At 39.7% G+C, this 21,145-nt stretch overlaps 1 protein-coding gene across 2 annotated transcripts in view; it reads right to left on the bottom strand.

Annotated features, from left to right (window-relative positions):
* Window positions 1-21,145, bottom strand: part of COL22A1 (collagen type XXII alpha 1 chain) — a 199,967-nt gene that overhangs the window by 103,501 nt on the left and 75,321 nt on the right. The window contains exons 7-12 of one of the 2 annotated variants that reach the window (XM_067467272.1): window positions 18,450-18,725; window positions 17,006-17,086; window positions 16,172-16,285; window positions 14,801-14,845; window positions 11,983-12,036; window positions 9,738-9,785 (exon numbers count right to left, since the gene is read on the bottom strand). In XM_067467272.1, coding sequence (XP_067323373.1) covers window positions 9,738-9,785; window positions 11,983-12,036; window positions 14,801-14,845; window positions 16,172-16,285; window positions 17,006-17,086; window positions 18,450-18,725 — 618 coding nt within the window. The remainder of the gene's footprint in view (window positions 1-9,737; window positions 9,786-11,982; window positions 12,037-14,800; window positions 14,846-16,171; window positions 16,286-17,005; window positions 17,087-18,449; window positions 18,726-21,145) is intronic. The other variant, XM_060775911.2, reaches the window with a different exon arrangement.

Below are 21,145 nucleotides of genomic sequence, written 5' to 3'. Positions count from 1 at the left end.
GGTGAAAGTGTCATCCACATATCTGAACCATATAGTGGGCTTTTTGGTTGCTGTTTCAAGAGCTTGTTTTTCAAATTGTTCCATGTAGAAGCCTTTTGTCTCACCCTGGTCATTCCACAGATATATAAACCCCTTTTTCCCAGCTCCAGCAGACCTCTGAGGATGCCTGCCATAGATGCAGGCAAAACGTCAGGAGAAATGCCTCTAGAACATGGCCATATAGCCCGAAAAAACCCACAAGAACTGAGTGATTCCGGCCATGAAAGCCTTCGACAATACAATCTTCACTCTATTACGTTATCCTTTGCCTCTTTAAACATTTGCATATGTTAGGTAATTGATTCTTGACTGTGCTTTATGACTTCCACTGATGATAACGATTTCCTCCAGTTTTCAAGTTTATGCAGTGATTCACTTCTCTCTCCTTTGGCCTGCAAAAATGCAGTGGAGTTTGCAAATGCATTGTGAACTCGGCATCAGTCTGTTAATACTGTGGCAATAAATATTTATGATGAATTCTTGAAGCTGCTCCACAGATGCTATACAAATCATGGCCCTCTTGAAAGCCCAGGTGCAAAAACCCATTAGCTTAATTAGATTAAAACTGTATTAATATCTTGGCAAAGATGGTGCTGAAGTGTGGGATGAATTTCTAGGATGGGTAAAGCAATTCATCACATCTAATAGCTTGCTTAGAACATTTGTCAACCAAGGTGGGAGGGGAAATCCCACTTAGCAACTGTACTTTGTTTTAATTTAAGCAATTAAGTCATACAGATGCTTTGCGAACTTCCATTTGTTAGATGAAATAATAAAGAAAGCAAAAAAGAAACAAATTAGAGCAGATTCCAATAGAAAGATGAGGCACTTTGAAACAAATTAGGTCCCTGGCGATATAAATATTGAGTGTCAAGCTGAAATAATTGGCCTGAGTGGAAAAGTGTTTTTAAATAAATTCTTCAAACACTTATTTGCTTGTCCTTTGTAAAAAAAAATCAATGCATATCTATTGGCTCATAAGCACATTATTTTTCCTGTAATTATGCATACCCTACAATACTTTGTGCATAACCAACATGAGACTGCCGTCAAGATGGAAAGTGTTATTAATAAAGAAAGATACACAAGCTAAGGGGTAATTGAGTCCTACAAAGGAGGGTAAGACTCTAAACCCTCCTTTCCTCTTACAGATAAAAATGGGGTTTTGGCCTGCATAAATTGGAGTATAGTGCCCAGATCCAGGGAAGTCATGCTTCCCCCCTCTATGTTGCTTTAGTCAAACCACACCTGGAATCACACTGTATCCACAATTGAAGGGAGATGTTGACAAGCCAGATAAGGGCGACTAAAATGATAAAGGGCCTGCAGAACAAGCTCTATGAGGAGTGGCTTAAAGAGCTGGGAATGGTTAACCTGCAGAAGAGAAAGCTAGGGGAGATATGATGAGGGTCATGGATAAATATGTCAGGGGGAGTCATAGGGAGGAGGGAGCAAGTTTGTTTTCTGCTGCCCTGGAGACTAGGATGTGGAGCAGTGGCTTCAAACTACAGGAAAGGAGATTCCACCTGAACATGAGGAAGAACTTCCTAACTGTGAGAGCTGTTCAACAGTGGAACTCTCTGCCCCAGAGTGTAGCGGAGGCTTTTAAACAGTGGCTGAATGGCCACCTGTCGGGGGGGGGGGGGGGGTGTTGCTTTTGAATCTGATTTTCCTGCTTCTTGGCAGAATGGGATTGGACTGGATGGCCCAAGAGGTCTCTTCCAACTCTATGATTCTATGATTCTACCCCCATTAGATTAACTGAGTGCTGAGCATTTTTGCTCTTTGAACATAATTTGCAGCAGAAACAGAACATTTTAGAAGCAGGTGGGACATTCAGATAACAGAGGATTCATCAGAAATGAGACAAGCGGAAGGTGTAGATAATGGAGTGTTAAAACATGCTTTTCTAGTGATTTAAATTGGTATAGTGTTTCGAGTGTTGACCTATAACTCTGAAGACTAGGGTTTGGTTCTCTACTTTATCATGCCACCTATTGGGTGACCTTGGATGACTTCACACACCCTTAATTTTAATAAAACCCTCTGATAGATTCATCTTAGGGATGCCATAAGTTGCAAATGACTTTAAGGTACACTGTGGTGGAGGCTCCTTTTTTGGAAGCTTTTAAACAGAGGCTGGATGTCCATCTGTCAGGGGTGATTTGAATGCAACATTCCTGCTTCTTGGCAGGGGGTTGGACTGGATGGCCCATGAGGTCTCTTCCAACTCTTTGATTCTATGATTCTATGAGCAGATACTATTTACAGTCTCAGAAAAAAAGCAGGTTATAGGTTCACTTTGGTTGAGTTGCCATTAATTGGACACATCTCAAGGTCACACAACAACAAATACTAGTAATCGACTCCAGGTTATATTGTTTTGCATATAACAGCTGATTTAATGAGTTGTGATACATTGTGTTCTCAAAATTAATCAAGAAGACTCAAGAGTTAGGCATTTCATTTAAAAAAAATGCACACCATAAGACCATATTTGAATTATGGGCACAGTTCCCAATTTGGAATGAAAGGCTTTGCAATACTAAAGCAGCCAGCAGATGACAGCACATCCTCATGGAAGTTTTTCTCCCCGACTGTTGAAGCAGGAAAACAGAACAGAAGAAACTCATCTCCAAGGTAAAGCAAAAATAAAACTGCAAGTAACAAGGCTTGTGAGTCCTGCAGTGCAGAGAGATCGGCTGGCTGCTGGGTTACACAATTATTTGATCTCACAACAATTATGTGCCCATTATTCTGGGTCAGTGAATAAAACCCAAACCCTGTAATTACAGTATTTGAATGAAAAATCCACCTAAATTTCAGGGCCTTTCTCTGAGTATAAAATGGTAACTCTCAAATAAGAGTATTTTAATTCCAAAAAGAATAAGAGGTCTAGAATGAGAGTTACTCCTCATTTTACAATATAATAACAGAAGAATTTACTGGTGTGTGACTAATGCAAAATGAGAAGGATAAGTGGGAAAAACTGGGTTTAATGCTAAGTAACATTGATCCACAGGTGATATATCTTATATACTTGTATGTAAGTCCAAATCATATATATGAGTTAAAGTGGTATTGAATAGTACTAATTCTATAATGTAGATGTATCAAAAGAGATATCTTGAGATGTTCAGTATAGCATTTTCTTCAATTCCCACCATTGGGCACGATTGGGATTTAGCTATATTACATTTAGCTAGTATAGAGAAGAAGACTTTCTCTCTGGCTATACCCAAGCTTTCAAGCTTGATTCCAAGGGAGCTCCCACCTTCCACAGTGTGCTTCCATCATTTTGTGGAGGACTATTTTCCTCTATAAGTATTGAATACAGACAGTCCATAATAGAATCATAGAGTTGGAAGAGACCTCATGGGCCATCCAGTTCAACCACCTGCCAAGAAGCAGGAAAATTGCAATCAAAGCACCCCCAACAGATGGCCATCCTGCCTCTGTTTAAAAGCCTCCAAATATGAAGCCTCCACCACACTCCAGGGCAGAGAGTTCCACTGCTGAACAGCTCTCACAGTCAGGAAGTTCTTCCTGATGTTCAGATGGAATCTCCTTTCTTATAGTTTGAAGCCATTTTTCCACATCCTAGTCTCCAAGGCAGCAGAAAACAAGCTTGCTCCTTCCTCCCTAAGTTATGAACAATTGTTCTTAAATTGAATTTGTATGTAAGTTGGAACAGGTACATTTTAAGTGTATATATTAGCATTGAATAGCACAGGTAAGGGTTAACTCCCCTGAAGTGTACCCCCAGTAAAAAGATTTATGGAGATCTCTGGATCTATGGCGGTTCAATTATAAAATCCTCAACAGATGGAACAAAACATAGATGGTTATACTCTAGTCCAGGCATGGGCAAACTTCAGCCCTCCTGGTGTTTGAGGCTTCAAGTCCCACAATTCCTAACGGCTGATGGGCTGTTAGTAATTGTGGGAGTTGATGTCCAAAATACCTGGAGGACCAAAATTTGCCCATGCCAGCTCTAGTCTATATCATGAAATGGCAATGACATTTATTCATCTATGTCAGTGCATCCATATGCACTTTGAAACCATTTTAGGTATGGACAATCCACAGTTGATTGAAATCATGGATCAGAAACATGATGATGATGATGATGATGATGATGGTACATAAATATATTTATACTAAAACTCTGAAATATATAGGAGGGTGAGTTCATTATTTTAAATAAAGTAGCCAGTATTATCTTTTATATTCCTTAAAAGTAAGGAAGATAACCTGTGCGGTGTGAAAGTTTGAGCATTTGGAGAAGAGGGTTTGGATCCCTCTGAAGTTATGAAAACCTATGTGGTGACTGGGCAAAACACACTCTCTCAATCTCACAGAAAGGCAAACCCTCATCTGAACAAATCTCTCAAAGAAAACCCAATGATAGATTTTCCTTAGTGACTTCATAAGTTAGAAAGGACTTGAAGGCTCACAAAAACAACACAATATATTTTACCTGGTAATGTACAAATTTCACTCAATGTGAAACCTTAGATATAAGACTCAATAAGAAATCGTGTTTAAACTAGTGGTAGGGTGATATGACAGCACCTTCAACCATGGACTGGCTGGGTCTTTCACTACCATTATTCCTCTTTCCTCTGATACTTCAGGGAATGATGCTAAAACTAGAATTCTTCACAGATGATCTATCACAGGGATAAATGGTGGAATCCAACCATCTCCTTCTACTCTATTCCTCGTATTCTACTATAGCAAAGCTGCCAGGTTTTACATTTTTTAACAAAAAAAGGAAAGAATATATAAGTAATTTCAGTCATTTCCCTCCAAATTATTTTTGTTTCAAATCTCGAGCATCCTGGTCTAATCTGAAAAAAGTTAGGTGACAATTTACTTGCCAACCGTAATGAAGAGATAATGAAGCTAATTTTGCTGTGGCAGCATTGAAATGTCAGACTTGTTTTTATGATGCACATGCTGCAGAGTGCAAATTAGATTTTCAATGTTTTATTAGACTTTTCGCTTCCTGATTTCTGACATTTTAATTCTTGTTGAGCTTCAGTAACTGGCACTACTTTGTGCCTTTGTTAAACTTTGCTATGGCTGAAACATAAAAGTGAACTAAACTTACACGCACAAACAAAAGTACATAAACATGAATATATATCTATATAAATAAAAATGTAAATGCCAGTTTGTGAATGACCTCAAATCTCCCAAAATACTTTACCTATTGCTTCGAAATTTGGATACAATGTAGCTTTCAAACAAGTGAATGTTTTATGTATTCACATACCTACTATTATATAGATGTAACACATGTGACAGGTAAAAACATGCATGGCATCAAAAACAGTGTGTGTATTATCATGGGGTGTCTGCGCCCTACATCACCGGAGAAATTACATTGTTTAGCTGTTATTGCACCACCTGACATCCGCCGGGAAGTAGCAGCCAATAGTGAAAGGGCCAAGGCAGTGACATCTCCAGCTCATTGGGTATCAGCCAGCACGTCAACGACTTAAATCAAGAAATAGCTTTCTAAGATCTACAGAGACACTCGCTGGAACACCTCAGCAAGCGAGAGTCCAAAAGTGGCAGGCTCAAACCCAGAACATCAACGAATGGCTGATACCAAATAAGAGACTCCCCCCTGGGCACACACAAGACTGGGCAACTTGGAAGGCTCTGAACAGACTGCGCTCTGGCACCACGAGATGCAGAGCCAATCTTAAGAAATGGGGCTACAAAGTGGAATCCATGACATGCGAGTGTGGAGAAGAGCAAACTACAGACCACCTGCTGCAAGGCAACCTGAGCCCTGCTACATGCACAATGGAGGACCTCCTTGCAGCAACACGAGAGGCACTCCAAGTGGCCAGATACTGGTCAAAGGACATTTAATCAACTACCAAGCTTGCAAATTTTGTGTTTTGTCTGTTTGTTTTGTTCTGTTAATTGTCTGGTTGCCCCTGACACAATAAATAAATAAATCAAAAAGTGCCATCTGCTAGATGCCCAAGCAACACATCATGAAGGGACCCCATCAAGGCTGGAGCTGCCATTAGGGATCCGTGGCCTCGTGGCCCCCCTGCCAAGCCTGCCTGTCTGCCTCTCTCCTGAGCAGAACTGGGAGATGAAGAGTGGGAAAAGGACAATGGGGCAGGTAGGGAAATCTAGGCTGGGGAGAGGAGTGGGGCATGGGCCTGGGGAGGGGGGGAGGGAAAGAGGCAGACAAGGAGGTAGGCCCAGCCCAAGCTCTGGACTCCTGTAGCCTCACACCCTGCCCAGCCTTGTCTGGCATTGCCTCATGCCCACGTATCCAGGAAGACTGGAGGCTTAGAAGGAAGGAAGGAAGGATTGAATGGATGGAAGGGAGAGATAGATGAAGGGAAGAAAAGGAAAGGGTTTCCCCAAAACACACTGATTATTATTATATAGACCAGTATCATTGTTATTATGGAGCCCCTGGACTGCAATGGGTTAAATCCTTGTGCTGGTAGGACGGAAGACCAACAGGTTGCAGGTTCAAATCTGGGGAGAGTGCAGATGAACTCCCTCTGTCAGCTCCGGCTGCCCATGTGGGGACATGATAGAAGCCTCCCACAAGGATGGTAAAACATCAAAACATCCAGGCATCCCCTGGACAGCATCCTTACAGACGACCAATTCTCCCACACCACAACCAACTTGCAGTTTCTCAAGTCGCATCTGACACGAAAATATTGTTTGTTGTTGTTGTTCATTCGTTCAGTCGTTTCTGACTCTTCATGACCTCATGGACCAGCCCACACCAGAGCTCCTTGTCGGCTGTCACCACCCCCAGCTCCTTCAAGGTCAGTCCAGTCACTTCAAATAATTGTTATAATTATCATTATTATATACACCATTATTATTATTATTATTATTATTATTATTATTATTATTATTATATAGATTATATAGGACAGTATTGTTTACATTATTATTATTATTGTTATTATTATTATTTCACAGACAAAGAACAACAAAAATATTGTATATCCGCAAGCATTATTTATTTATTCACTAAATAGATATAGCCATTCACTAGCGTCTCGTCACTAAAAAAACATGATCCAGATCCGTCATCCATTGTTCCATTCCTATGTTCATTACACTCATTGCACTGACTATTCGAACGCCTGCTCAAACAACCAGGTTTTCACTTTTTTGCGGAATTATGAAATTACATATATTAGAAACCAGCTCTTTCTCTTTTCTTTTTTTTCCATTTAACAAGACTGGGCCACAGCAGTCTTGTTAAATGGGGATATATATATATATATATATATATATATATATATATATATATATCTCGCCTCTAGGACATCAGATCCAATGTAATACATTACTAATTACCTGCCTTTGGAGTCAACCGGCATCAAAATGTTTTTGTTCCTCCCCCCCCCCCCCCCACAATAAAACAAAAATAACATTAGGAACAAGTCGGCTGGCAACCTTAGCTGATTCAGAGGAGAAACAACTGACACATTTCAGGAAAGAATACAAGAGTTTTTATTAGAACAAGCAAAATTCTCTATTTTTTTCTATAACACAGAAGAATGACACTTTCAAAACAAAACAAATGCCCACACCTGATGTCAGTGAAAAAGAACAAGTCAAAACACAGCATTATATGGCAATTCAGCCAAAGAAAAGGTGAGAACAAGGCAATGTTACAGCTACAGCTGAATGCTCCACAGATCCAAAACCTCTTTGCAGTTTGAAAAGCTGCCACTCAGTTCTTTGCCAAGAAATGAAAAACAGTAGGAACACTTGGCACAGACCTGCCTGTCCTGATGCCAAGCTTGTCAGACCGACACCGACAAAACACAGCCGGCAGGTGCACATCTTCTGAAACTGCCGAGGGGCCAAAAGTGCCAAGATTGCAACTGGAAGATGGTCCTAGGAGCCTCCTCTTGGCAAGTAGGCCAAACAGACATGACATGCTGCTTGAAAACCACTTCACTCTATGGCTTTGCTCCCTTGGCTACCAATGAAGCAAATTTTGTTTGCATTTAGCATCTGGTTCCCAAACAGTGCTCCGTTTTTTTATTTGCCAAGTTTTGAGGTGATCTGATTAATCATCTTGTGTCTTGAAAAACAATGGCCCAAACCACAGTTCCTAATTCCAACCATTGAATCGGTTACTGAATGGTAAGTCAACATTCATTGAATGAATGGGTCTATTCTAGTCAGAATTAATATTGGAAGTGTTTCTAAAAATAAATACACAATACTTTCAAACAACAGTGTGGTACTGACTGCCATCTGTATCTTTGATGCAAGCTAGTTGGCACCAGTAGGCGTTATTGGCATCAGATGGCACTGGTTCCTAGTTAGGGATGCCTAAGGGACAGAATCTTCATCAACTGCAACACAAATCCCAATACAAATCCATACCTCCCACACTAATGAGTCAACCAAAATTTTGAGCAATTCAAATACAGTGCTTTATTGATTGATTGATTTACTATATTTGTATACTGCCTTTCTCAGCCTATCAGTGACTCAACTTTAACTCTTATGGAAATGTCTAGTTTGTGACAAAATTGTAATAAATGCCATACTGCATTAAAATATAATGTGGGAACAGTATGGAATGGAGCTATGGATGACTGCAGGCATAAGTGGCACAGGCTGGAAAGAGTTGGGATTGATCTATGTACTTTCCCATATGGTACTGAATAATCCCCCTTTTTTTGACATTTTCTTGCATAGTTCAGATCTCATTTGTACATGGTAAAGGTGTCAAATTTTGCTTATACACTATGATCCCCTTAACTACAGAAGTCATATTTGTGGTTTAACTTAATGGGGGGGGGGGGATGGTCTATCTAGGGATTTGGAACATAAGCAATTAAGGTAATTATGTGGAAGTTACCCAAAAAACATAGAATCATAGAATCATAGAATCAAAGAGTTGGAAGAGACCTCATGGGCCATCCAATCCAACCCCCTGCCAAGAAGCAGGAATATTGCATTTAAATCATCCCTGACAGATGGCCATCCAGCCTCTGTTTAAAAGCTTCGAAAGAAGGAGCCTCCACCACACTCCGGGGCAGAGAGTTCCACTGCTGAACGGTTCTCACAGTCAGGAAGTTCTTCCTCACGTTCAGATGGAATCTGCTTTCTTGTAGTTTGAAGCCACATACCTCCCTAGAAATCTATTCATCCTCCAAAGCAACTCCCTGGCATTTTGGGGCCAGATGTGAGGTAATTCAGTGATGTTCTGTCATATGTATGGTTTCACATTGCCTTGACCTTACTGAGAATGTACGTATCTTCCATGGACATTAGGTCTTACTGTATGCATGATTGGTGGTTACTTTCAAAGTCATTGTTGCTGTATTCTTACACCTCTGTCTTGGAAAGCCAGTCACCACACCAGACCAAAAGCACATGTACCCAGTATTTCTGCTACCCCGCTATTAAAAAAAGGATTGTGTAACTTAGGCCTGGGGGTATGAGCCTTTACACTCTTAATTGAGAAGAAACTGAGTTGCAACCAATGGGGTTATTTATCACAGATGAATTAACATAGGATAAGACTGACATTATAGTCTTAGTCATGCTCCTTGGGGTAAAGTCAGGGTAGAATTTAAAACAGCTTGGAAAAAACCTGGAATACACCTGTCATAAACCTTGATAACCAATTTGTCAGTTTATCCAACTTTTAAGCTTAAACATACCTTTTCTCCTTTTTCTGCTCGGCCAAATCCTCCTCCACCACCACCACCCTAGGAGAAAATGCATCCAAAGTTAACAAGAGCCATATAATGAGAATGTAAGGGCATGCTATTCCTGTCAACAGATATCTGAATTTATTCCTAAGGCAAATATCTTTTTAAAAATTAGAATGTATTGCAAATCATAGAATCATAGAATCAAAGAGTTGGAAGAGACCTCATGGGCCATCCAGTCCAACCCCCCTGCCAAGAAGCAGGAATATTGCATTCAAATCACCCCTGACAGATGGCCATCCAGCCTCTGCTTAAAAGCTTCCAAAGAAGGAGCCTCCACCACACTCCGGGGCAGAGAGTTCCACTGCTGAACGGCTCTCACAGTCAGGAAGTTCTTCCTAATGTTCAGATGGAATCTCCTCTCTTGTAGTTTGAAGCCATTGTTCCGCGTCCTAGTCTCCAAGGAAGCAGAAAACAAGCTTGCTCCCTCCTCCCTGTGGCTTCCTCTCACATATTTATACATGGCTATCATATCTCCTCTCAGATTGAGTAATGGGAAAGAAAGTGGTTTCAACCTGTGGGTCCCCAGGTGGCCTACAACACCCAGAAATCCTTGCCATTTACCAGCTGTTTGGATTTCTGTGACTTGAAGGCCAAAACATCTGGGGACCCACAGGTTGAGAACCACTGGCCTAAGATGAGTTTATAGCTCCCCAAAGTAAAAGCCTTCAAACACAAAAAACAATCAAGGCTGTCAGATTCAAGAGCAAATGCAGTCAGTCCACCAGTACCAAAAATGACTGTCACTGAATTTTGCAACTTTGCAGGTTTCTGGGAGATTCTCCATTTGTAACTCATATTTCTTAAGTCCAAATATTTCTGGGTAGTAACATTGTCTTGCTTTTAAAATAGCAACCAAAATTCATGGCATGCACGGTTGACAAGTATCTGTTAAAAGGCCCTTGCTCTACCTATGGTAAATGAAATTATTGATTTTAGTTAACTTAGTCGCATATGTCTCTGTAAAATTAACATGTCTACAAATTACATGATGCCTGACTTTCTGTCCTCGTAAAAGCCCAACACTCTCAAAATACAGTCCATTTTTGGAATCTTGTTCCCAAAGCTTACAACCATCTTCCTATAATAAGGGATATCTGCCAGCACTATAAGAAATATGTTTTCTGGCTCTGAAATAAAAAGTATATATTATAATAAGATACCACCTTGGTTGAGCTGTCTTAAAAACCACAACAAGCAGTTTATAACTATTCCCATCAACTCATATTGGGGCATAATGTATTCAACCATATTACAACCAAGGCTGAAGTCCCGAACTGTGGAGCTGCCTGGGCTGATCTCATTCCCATTTCAAGGCTCCTAAACATGAAAGATCAGTTGGGCAAGTCCCTCCTTTACTAGGGGACTCTATGGAAGCCGATCAATATGTTTTGGTTTCTCCCTTCAGTCTTTTACAAGCACTTCCTTAAAAGAGCCCATCTCAACTCCATTCAAGAATCAGTAGAAGATAGACCAAATGCCTATTTTTCTAGACTGGACCATATAAGAAAAGTGGAAAAGAATTCTTATTCTGCCTTTGGCCAACCTGCATTAGCTACAAAAGCAAGCCAAAGAACCACACAGTGCAAAAATGCTTTTGGGGGGCAGAGTCACCTTACAGCTTTCTCTTCTGCCTTATAGACTTAGAACTGCCTCTTGTGTCTTTATGTTGTGATATCTAAGTTAGTGTCATTTCTGGCCTCTGTCTTTTCTGGGAAAAGCAGCTCTGTTGAATGGCTGATTATGGCACTAAGGTGACAAAAGAATAAATTCTCTGGGTTGTTGTAGGTTTTCCGGGCTATATGGCCATGTTCTAGAGGCATTTTCTCCTGACGTTTCGCCTGCACCTATGGCAAGCATCCTCAGAGGTAGTGAAGTCTGTTGGAAGTAGGAAAATGGGTTTATATATCCTACTTCCAACAGACTTCACTACCTCTGAGGATGGTTGCCATAGATGCAGGCGAAACGTCAGGAGAAAACGCCTCTAGAACATGGCTATATAGCCCGGAAAACCTAAACAACCCAGTGATTACGGCCATGAAAGCCTTCAACAATACAATAAATTCTCTGTTTTACACATGAAATCCAAAATCAAACCAAATTATAAACTTATTATTTCTTTAAGCCTAAATGTCTGTCATCTTGAGCATATGCTTATATTGTAATGAGAAGAAAAAGCATTCACGAGCCTTACCGGTTCTCCTTTTTCTCCCTTTGGGCCAGAAAGTCCAATTGATCCAACTTCTCCCTTGACAAAAGTAAAGGGATGTTAGCTTTGGATTGCAAGATTCACTGATCTATAGACATGGTTATTGAAATCACTCTTTTTATCTAGTACAGGGATTAAGAGAACAAAAAGAGAAAGGAAGGGGAGAAACTCTGCAGTCTTGTTTACAACAGAAATCAGTGTTTTCTACCCATGCTTAGAGATGTTGACCAAAGATATCAAAATGAGCAGTTAGCTTACATGAATTGGAAAAGTCCTGCATCCAGATTTCCAGATGGCATGGAAGCCATTCATCATACAGTGAGTTCTAGTTTCCTTCTTGCAGTGATTTCTCATGCCATTCCACAAAACTAACCTCATCAGTTAAACTGTCACAGATTACAATGGGAAGCTTCTATTTTTAGGGTCAGAGAAACACAGAGAGTTGTCCTCCAACTCAAAATAGAAATGGGAACAAATGAGACAAAGGCATTGCTCTATACCATTTTGAGTGACCAAAGAACATGGCTACCCAAGTGGACCAGTTTTGTGAAATTACATCATATCTCATGCTTGAAATCCAAGTTGATGAAGTAAATATTCAGGCACAGCTATGTGCAAATGGGCTTTTTATTCTATTAAAGGCCAAATAAATGGAGAAATTATTTTAATAGGGAGGAAACGAATATTCGCTATTATTCCTTTCATGTAAGATAATGCATTTTCTGATACTTAGGCCCGCCTGGGGGAGAAAAAGCAACAGCAAGTATTCTTCATACTTTGTAAGGTTTTTTGAGATATTTTGCTGAACAAAGATATACATCAGCAGCATTCAAACCAGCAGCATTCAAACCAGAGCATTTTGTGTAGAAAACCCTGAACAAAACAATAACAGCAAAAACTCAAAATGCTGTTGATTCATCCCAATTACATAATGATTCACATTTTTAATGGTGAGTCAACACCAAGGTAAATTTAAGAGATTTTTTGGGGGTACTATTAGGCACACTTTTCTATGCAGAAAAGTCATATGTATTTTGAGGCAGAATACTTTTCCCAAAGGTATGAATTGCTCTTGAGAACAGTACAGCAATCCTCTTTTTCTCCTGCAACATTCCCATTCTTGTATTCTTTTTCCTTTTTCTGTTTGTGGGGGTTTCCTACCAATATAAATGGAAGGAAGAGTTACCCAGCTATCATTTTGCATCCAAGGCCCTCTTTTTATTGTTGTTCTGAGACCTAGAGATATAGGGACATGATTGCCATATAAAGTTGTGGAAACTATTCAGAGGAAACTGTGTGAAGATTTCTTTTACCCCCTTTTTGATGATGAGAAAGTTCTCAGAAATAATCTTGTTTTATCATCATATCATATTTAATTACTTATTAATCGCCCTCCATCTGAGAATGTTTTGATTTCTTTATTTTAAGGCAAGGGTGGATAAAGCGTGGCCCTAAATGTTTTGTGGTCCTTGAGATTCAGAGTTCACAGGCCAGTCTTTTACTAGACAAAAAAGAGAGTGCTTTACTGCTTCTGGCAGTCTACAGCTTGCAACATATTTATGTTCTATTCCACATAAAAATACACATTTTTGAGAACTATTAAAGTTTCAACCATTGTTGTTGTTTTATTTTTCATTAGGCCATGTGGTTTCTGGAGGTTTCAGGGCACAAACATGCCCCCTGGATCTACTGAAGTTACTCAACACTAGTTAAGAACTTTAATGCAAAAGGTAGGCAAACCAGAATTGCCTTTGGTGATAATTTGTCTCACATGACACCATGTACATCCCATTGTTGGATTTTTTCCACTTTTGATTTTCTCCTGTTCATGGGTCTTAACAATTAAAACACGCAAATAACTTGCAACTCTGTAAGAAGGAATGGGCACAGTCAGGCCTGTAGCCAGGATTTCGATTCGGGGGGGGGGGGGCTGAGTTTGTTTTGGGGGGACTGAGTCTGAGTGAAAGAGGGTCTACCTTAGCAAACCTTCTGTATCATTACCCCAATACCCCCATGCATATGGGATATATTGAGTATGGTAATCAGATCATGATATGGATAAACATAACAGTTTAAATAATGCACCAGTAAGGCCTTTTCGTGAACCACCATGAGAATTTGAGGGGGGGGGAGGGCTGAAGCCCCTCAACACCCCCCCCCCCGGCTACATGCCTGGGCACAGTTGAATTGTAATATGGCACAATTGTGTTAATGAAAAGAGCTGTGATGTTAACGGTTCACAATGCAGTATGTATACACTATCTACACTAACACTGCAGTGGAATAGCATGCTGGTGTGATAAAGTCCTTTAAAATTTCATTGCTCTTTTTGTGGCTCACTTAATCCCCCAGAAACACATGTTGGGCAGAAATTAGGGCTTGACAATACAGGCTAAACATAGGTCTGGCAGGATGGCGATGTACTTCCAGGCTTGTGTCTCTTCCTATTCATGTGTGAAGACATTTGCAGGAGGAAATATTACACATCCCAAAATTATTTCATGTATACTTAACTGCATTGAAGTATAGAGTGAGTACAATGAAAGCTTGCATGCATTAAAACACCTAAGGGTTATTGTTTTCAAACTGAAGAAGAGAAACAGAACCAGGTAGACACCGGCATAATGAAGATAAATGTGTCTTTCTCCTCAAATTCCCATCCCAGCCACATTAGATCCCTATTAAATACAGTGCCCTATTTGTATGATGTTCAAAAGTGACCAGTAGTGTTCTGTTTTTCTTTTGTCTAGAGATTTTTTAATTAAAGAAAATGAACCAGCTTTTCATTCAAGACAATACTAACCTTTTGGCCTCTCAGACCTTCAAAACCAGGCAAGCCTCTCTCACCCTGAAGTAAGAGAAAAGAATATTTATCAATTACACTTCATATTGCTTCCAGCAAATTAAAAACACTCTACCCTATATCTCCTTAGGGATATCTCTCAGATTCAGGTTTTTTACATTAATATTCAGTTCATCATCATTGCCTTTAAAACATCTCCAGATCATGACCCTACTTTGTGGTTGAGTGAAATAGGCAGGTAATTTCCATGTTCCTCTATCTTAGTCAGCAATTCCAATTAATGTTAAATAGGCTTAAGTTACTTTATATATATTTAGTGTTTACTGCTTCTCTCTTGTATGGCTGGTTCCACACAGGGGAAAAGTCCAGTCCAACTCAGGTTTTAAAAACTGGGGTCAAGCTGAACTTCTGTCTCCACACTGATGGAAAACGCACACTTTCCTAAGGGAAGGTGTCCACACAGCAAACATGCCCCCCCCCCCCCGCAAAGGCTTAAAATCTGAAAATAACTTACCCAGCCATCATTACTCTGCTGATGGCCCTCTCCTGTCCTGTAGAAATGATGCACCAGGAAAGGGCACCAGGAGAAAAATAGCCCCTGCCTCCCTTCTCCCGGTACACTATTTCTGTGGGCCAGGAGAGTATTTTTTTAGTTTTTAAGACTTGTAAAGGTGGGTTGGGGAGGGGGTAGGGGCTGTCTTGAGTTTTCCAGGCTCCAGGAACCTAGAAATACCAAGACAACTTGTGTGGATTGGGTGCAGTAATCATGCACCACAATCTCTGGGCTCAATCCACACAAGACCCACAGCTAGAAAAATCTGGGTCTTCTGAAAGACGCAGGTTTTTCCAGTTGTCAAATTAATTTGGTCCAAAGCAGGAAAATCCTGCTTTGGTCCGAATTAATTGGCTTCTACCTGAAACATTTTGTGAGCTGTCTGGATGCGACCTATTCCTTCTTTTAATTTTATCCCCATAGTCATACTAGAATCTAATCTAGAATATTCTAGATATTTTGTACTACAACCCAAGACAGCAAAGCTAAGTGTCCATGCATTTTCAGAATTATGGGGAAAATATATGGAAAGCTCCCACATTGTTAACTTGTCTGGCTGAAAAGAACTGTCAGTCCTGTCACATTTGAGGAACTTGGACATGCATAGATAGGACAAAATTTGCTGGACATGGAGAAATGAAACCATAAATATTAGCCCTGAAAATATTTTTAATATTAAAACCATCATACTGATATTTCATTATTATTATTATTATTATTATTATTATTATTATTATTACTAGTAGTAGTAATATTTTTGTTGATAAAAGTTAACATTTATCTGCATTCCCCAATATATGTAAATACTAAATACAGACCTTTTCTCCCGGGGGACAGGAACAGTTGACTGTCTTGGAAGGCCCAATCTGTTCACTACCAGTTGTAGGTGTGATTACAGGGAGTGGAGGCTCCGTAACTATGGTCACTTTGCACTGCGTACAGAATAAACTAGGATTAGTACGTATCAAGGAGGTAATCTTTACCATCATTTCATTACATGCATTTTAATGAGCATAGAACTGGATGGTATCCACTATTTTTTATTAAAATTGAAATCTTCATCTCTGATGTTTCTCTGTTAATTAATGAATTCACCCATGTATTTTAAATCCATATGGGATCAAAAGCAAATAACCCTTTTCATTAACACAAAATAGCTAAAATCGTACACAGTATGAAAAATCATACAGCATTAAACAGTTTTTAAAAAATTAAACCTATTAATGTCTATTACATATCACAAATCAGTGCGCTCATTGCACTATCCCAACCTGTTAAAAGCTGAAGGTCTACTTAAATATCAAGGTTTTTTGTCTTGCTGAAAAATATGGCAGAGCAGAGTTTTGGACTTCAGCTCCCACAATTCCTAATACCTGTTAAGATAGCTGGGATTTCTGGGAGCTGAAATCCAAAACACTTGGAGGACCACAGTTTGAGAAATCCTGCAGTAGAGAATTGGGCAACTCAATGCAGAACAACCATCAAGAAGACTCTCTCTCTCTCTTGTCTTTACTAGATGTTCCTGGGATAATAATGTGACCAAGAGAAAGCCCTCCCATGAAGGTCATAAAACTTAGACAAGACTTCTCCATATACACATACACTGACATACATGCCCCACATACATTTACTAAACATGCAATGAAACTTACAGGCCCAGAAGGAATGTCACAACATGTTTCCAGTTCAGCATGCCGTGAATCACAGTAGATAACCATCCGCTGAAGATCAAACTAAGAAAACATGGAACACATGGAAGTCACTCCCAAAGGCTGAAACCATTTTGTCTTCTTTTTTCTGTGCATCTGGCCTAAAGTCAACTGGATTATGTGTGACAGAGAACCAGTTCATATATTATGTTTATTCTAAAGATGGATTATCATTGCTTTGATAATTGCAAATTTATACACTCCCCAGATATGTTGGGACACTGAACACATGACGTGTTTAGAGAAAATGTGGAAGGAATGTGGAGGATTAGAGCCAGAATGGGGGGTATGAGACTAGACTATGCATGGAAGTTGGATATGCGTATCTTGGAAAAGGAGCTGTAGAACAGGAAGAAGAAAATATGTTTGTTACCCACAAGCACACCACTTTTTTCAGATTCATAACAAAATTCTTCAAACAAACATGAAAAGGACACTTGTTAGCTTCCACTTGTTTATGTGAAAGCTAACATTATATTTCTGGTTTGCTGCTTTAGGTGGATAGTTTCATATTCTTCAATTTGCTGAAGCAAAAAAAAATATTTATTAAGAGTCCTTTTCCTTTTACAAGTGACAGTTTTATTTATCAAAATGCAAGATTTTTATGGGTCAAGCTATGCAGATATCATTCTACACAATGAGTAGAATGCTGGGTTTCCTTTTAGATATAGTTATGGATGAGCATTGTTAACTTGGACCACAGCATGATGGGAACTGGAAAGTCAGAGCCCCAAATTTAACTGATGTAATGATTTTGCAACGCTGTGAGCAGTGTAGCATAGTGTTTCCCCCTCTATATGTCAAAGATGGTTCCCCCTCTTTTCAAAGATGGTGGGGATGAGAGACAGGGCTTTCTCGGTTGTGGCCCCCTGCCTGTGGAATTTGCTCCCCGGGGAAATTAGGTCATCTTCATCCCTCCTCTGCTTCAGAAAAAAGTTGAAAACTTGGATGTGGGACCAGGCCTTCAGGTGACTATGCTGACAAGGATAATGACAATGAGGACAAATTATTATGGCAATGGACTATGGACAAGCTTGTTGGAGTCTCTGATCTTGGAATCTTGGCTAGATAAGGCCATATAGCTGTTTATTTAAGCATATTTTAATTGAATGGATTTAATGTTTAATTGTATGCAATTATTGTTTTTATTTTGTATTGTTATGTACTCATGTAGGCATCGAATTGTGCCAGCTGGAAGCTGCCCTGAGTCCCCCCCCCCCCCGGGTTGAGAAGGGCGGGGCACAAATATTTGAAATAAAAGTCCTACACTCTTTTCATGAATTCAGATAATGAGAGAGTAGAGTCACGGCCAGAGAAGAATGAATGTTCTCCTGATGTGACAAGCTTTCTTTGTGTGAGTAAAAGTATTTATAACATTGGTACCTACATCAATTGGCACACTATCGTAGAGGCGCTTCCCAATCACTGTCTTTCCTTGGATGTCAATATTTTCTCGGTCTTCAATAGGCAATGTCTGCACTAGTTTACAATCAATGTACAGGGAGACACTCTGGGACTGGATACTCAGAGCAATCTTATGCCAGTTACGGTCAAACAGGTCACTGACACGGCCATTTCTAAAGACCACTCTCACTGCATCCTTGGTGAGTCCAATAGCATTATATTCTAAGGCCTTATTTTCACCATCCAGCCGGATAGACACCTTTAACAAAAGAGAGAGAAAGGAAGAGAGAGAGATAAAGAGATATTTTAAATGCAAAATTGTTTACTCAAACAATCAATCTAATTGAAAATTGTGTACTGTAAAAATGTTTTACTGGAAGATATTAATTGAAAGACAAAAGATCCATCCATTCCGACATTAAATTTCTATCAATAGTCTACCAGCTATTTTGGGTAGGGGGTCAAGATAGCAATAGCCTTCTTCCATTGTTGGTCAGTTACCACTAATATTTATCAGCTCACTGCTTCTGAACAAATCAAAGTTCCACATTTATTTACTTATTTATTTATTTACAGTATTTATATTCCACCCTTCTCATTCCGCAGGGGACTCAAGGTGTACATAATATACATGGCAAACATTCAATGCCATAGACACACAAAATATATATACAGACACACAGAGGCTATTTAACATTCCAGCTTTTTCATGAGGGTATTCTGGCCACCAGGGGAGCTGTCACTTCACCCTCCATTTGTGACACTGATGAAGTACTTCCTCATTCTTTGCATGCGTGCTGGAGATTTTTATGGCATCGTAAATTAGCCTCCCCACATAAGCGGTACCTTAATTTCCTACTTGACAGATGCAACAGTCTTTCAGGCTGCAAAGGTTGACAGCAAGCTACACAAATTGGTTGGAAGCTCACTCCGACCTGGGCTAGCTTCGAACTCATGACCTTTTGGTCAGTAGTGATCTTAATGCAGCTGACTCCCAGCCACCTGCACCACAGTCCTGGTGTGCCACCTAATTATCATCTGTATCATCATACACCACACCTCATTTTACATTGGCCCACAGTACCTGTGAGAGAGCCAGCTATAGACTAGGCCTGGGCAGTTTCGTTCGTTAATTTTGTAATTCATTAAATATTCATTATTTTTAACAATTACAAAATGATTACAAAACCTATTTTCAAACCCGAAAGTGTTTTTAAATATCGAAACGGCATCCTCCATCTTTTTTACGAGCTTCCGCCCATTTCGGAAATGACGTTTTAGGGATGGAGGATGCTGGATGCGCCGGGAGCCAATCCGGCGCTCCCAAGCACCGTGGCTCATTGTGATTGGGTGGGCTGCCCTTTAAAAGCGGCTCCGCATGGCCGCATTACTCATTACGAAGGCGAGGAGACGGGAGGTGCGGGAGGGAGGCTTGGCTTGCTTGCATTCATTCATTGCTTGCACTCATTCATTCATTCACATTCATTGTTGGGAGAGCGAGGGCAGTTTAAGGACCTGGGCTGGGAGCAGCGGGGAGGCTTTGCCTTGTTTTCGCCCCACAACAGGGCAGGGCAAGCATTTTGTTAATTTTCCATTTTTAAATATTTCTGATAAATATTTCTTTTATTCTTAAAAAAATTCAAAAAATATTCTAAAAAAAGAAAAAAAACTTGTGTGCCTGTGTGTGTGTTTGTCCCTGTCCTGTGGCTGTGTTCGCTCCACAACAGGGCAAGCATTTTGTTAATTTTCCATTTTTAAATATTTCTGATAAATATTTCTTTTATTCTTAAAAAAATTCAAAAAATATTCTAAAAAAAGAAAAAAAAGTGATTTGCGCATGCCATCTTAACGAATCGATTAGTTAATAATAACAAAATTTTGTAAATACTGAACTTTTTTAAAGGAAAATTTTGTAATTCTTTTAAATAACGAAACGCAAAAACCCCCCAAAAACGAATCGATTTTAGAAACAAATTTTTGCGTTGTTACCCAGGCCTACTATAGACTATAGCTGCTTCTGGGGAAGAATTATGTTATCATCTAAGATAATCTTCTAATCAGACTCCAAAGGCTTCTCCAACCATTACTTGTGCCCACACATTAATTACAAAGTCTTAGTAATGTCACACAAACCTTCCTATCTTTTTCTATCCACCTCACTTTCTCTGGTGCCATATAAATAGGGTGCTTCATCAAGTGCACAATATGGCTGCCTTTTAGATAACAGAGCTTGGAAATTGAGTTTTAAAAGCAAATAACATTAGTACGTACTGAAGTCAATTATAACTGGTTAGAGTTAGGATGGTGCCTGAAGGTTCAGATCTCAATTGTATTGATTAGTTCCAGCTAGATTAGATCCATTGAATCGACTATTCAGTGGCGAGTCAACATGTAGACAAGTTCTGCTGGTTCAAAAGGTTGACTCTATTTGGAATTACAAATCGGATTCAGGGCATTATAGTGATTGTTTTAAAAGCATGTTTGCAAGTTTGGTCAACCTATACATCACCTCCCCCGTTGACACACAATCCTTGTTTCAGAGACTGTTAGGGAGAATGGCGTATTGTTCAATGTTTTTAAAACTCTGAATTTCATTAAGCCACATGGAAAGGGCAATGAGAGGTTAACATAATAGTGCAATAAACTGAAACTCATTGTGCACAGCTGTTTCCCGAAGGC

This window comes from Anolis sagrei, chromosome 4, assembly GCF_037176765.1.
Source record: "Anolis sagrei isolate rAnoSag1 chromosome 4, rAnoSag1.mat, whole genome shotgun sequence".
Classification (NCBI taxonomy): domain Eukaryota; kingdom Metazoa; phylum Chordata; class Lepidosauria; order Squamata; family Dactyloidae; genus Anolis; species Anolis sagrei.
The sequence above is the reverse complement of the archived record's forward strand: the minus strand, read 5'-3'. Positions and strand labels throughout refer to the sequence as shown.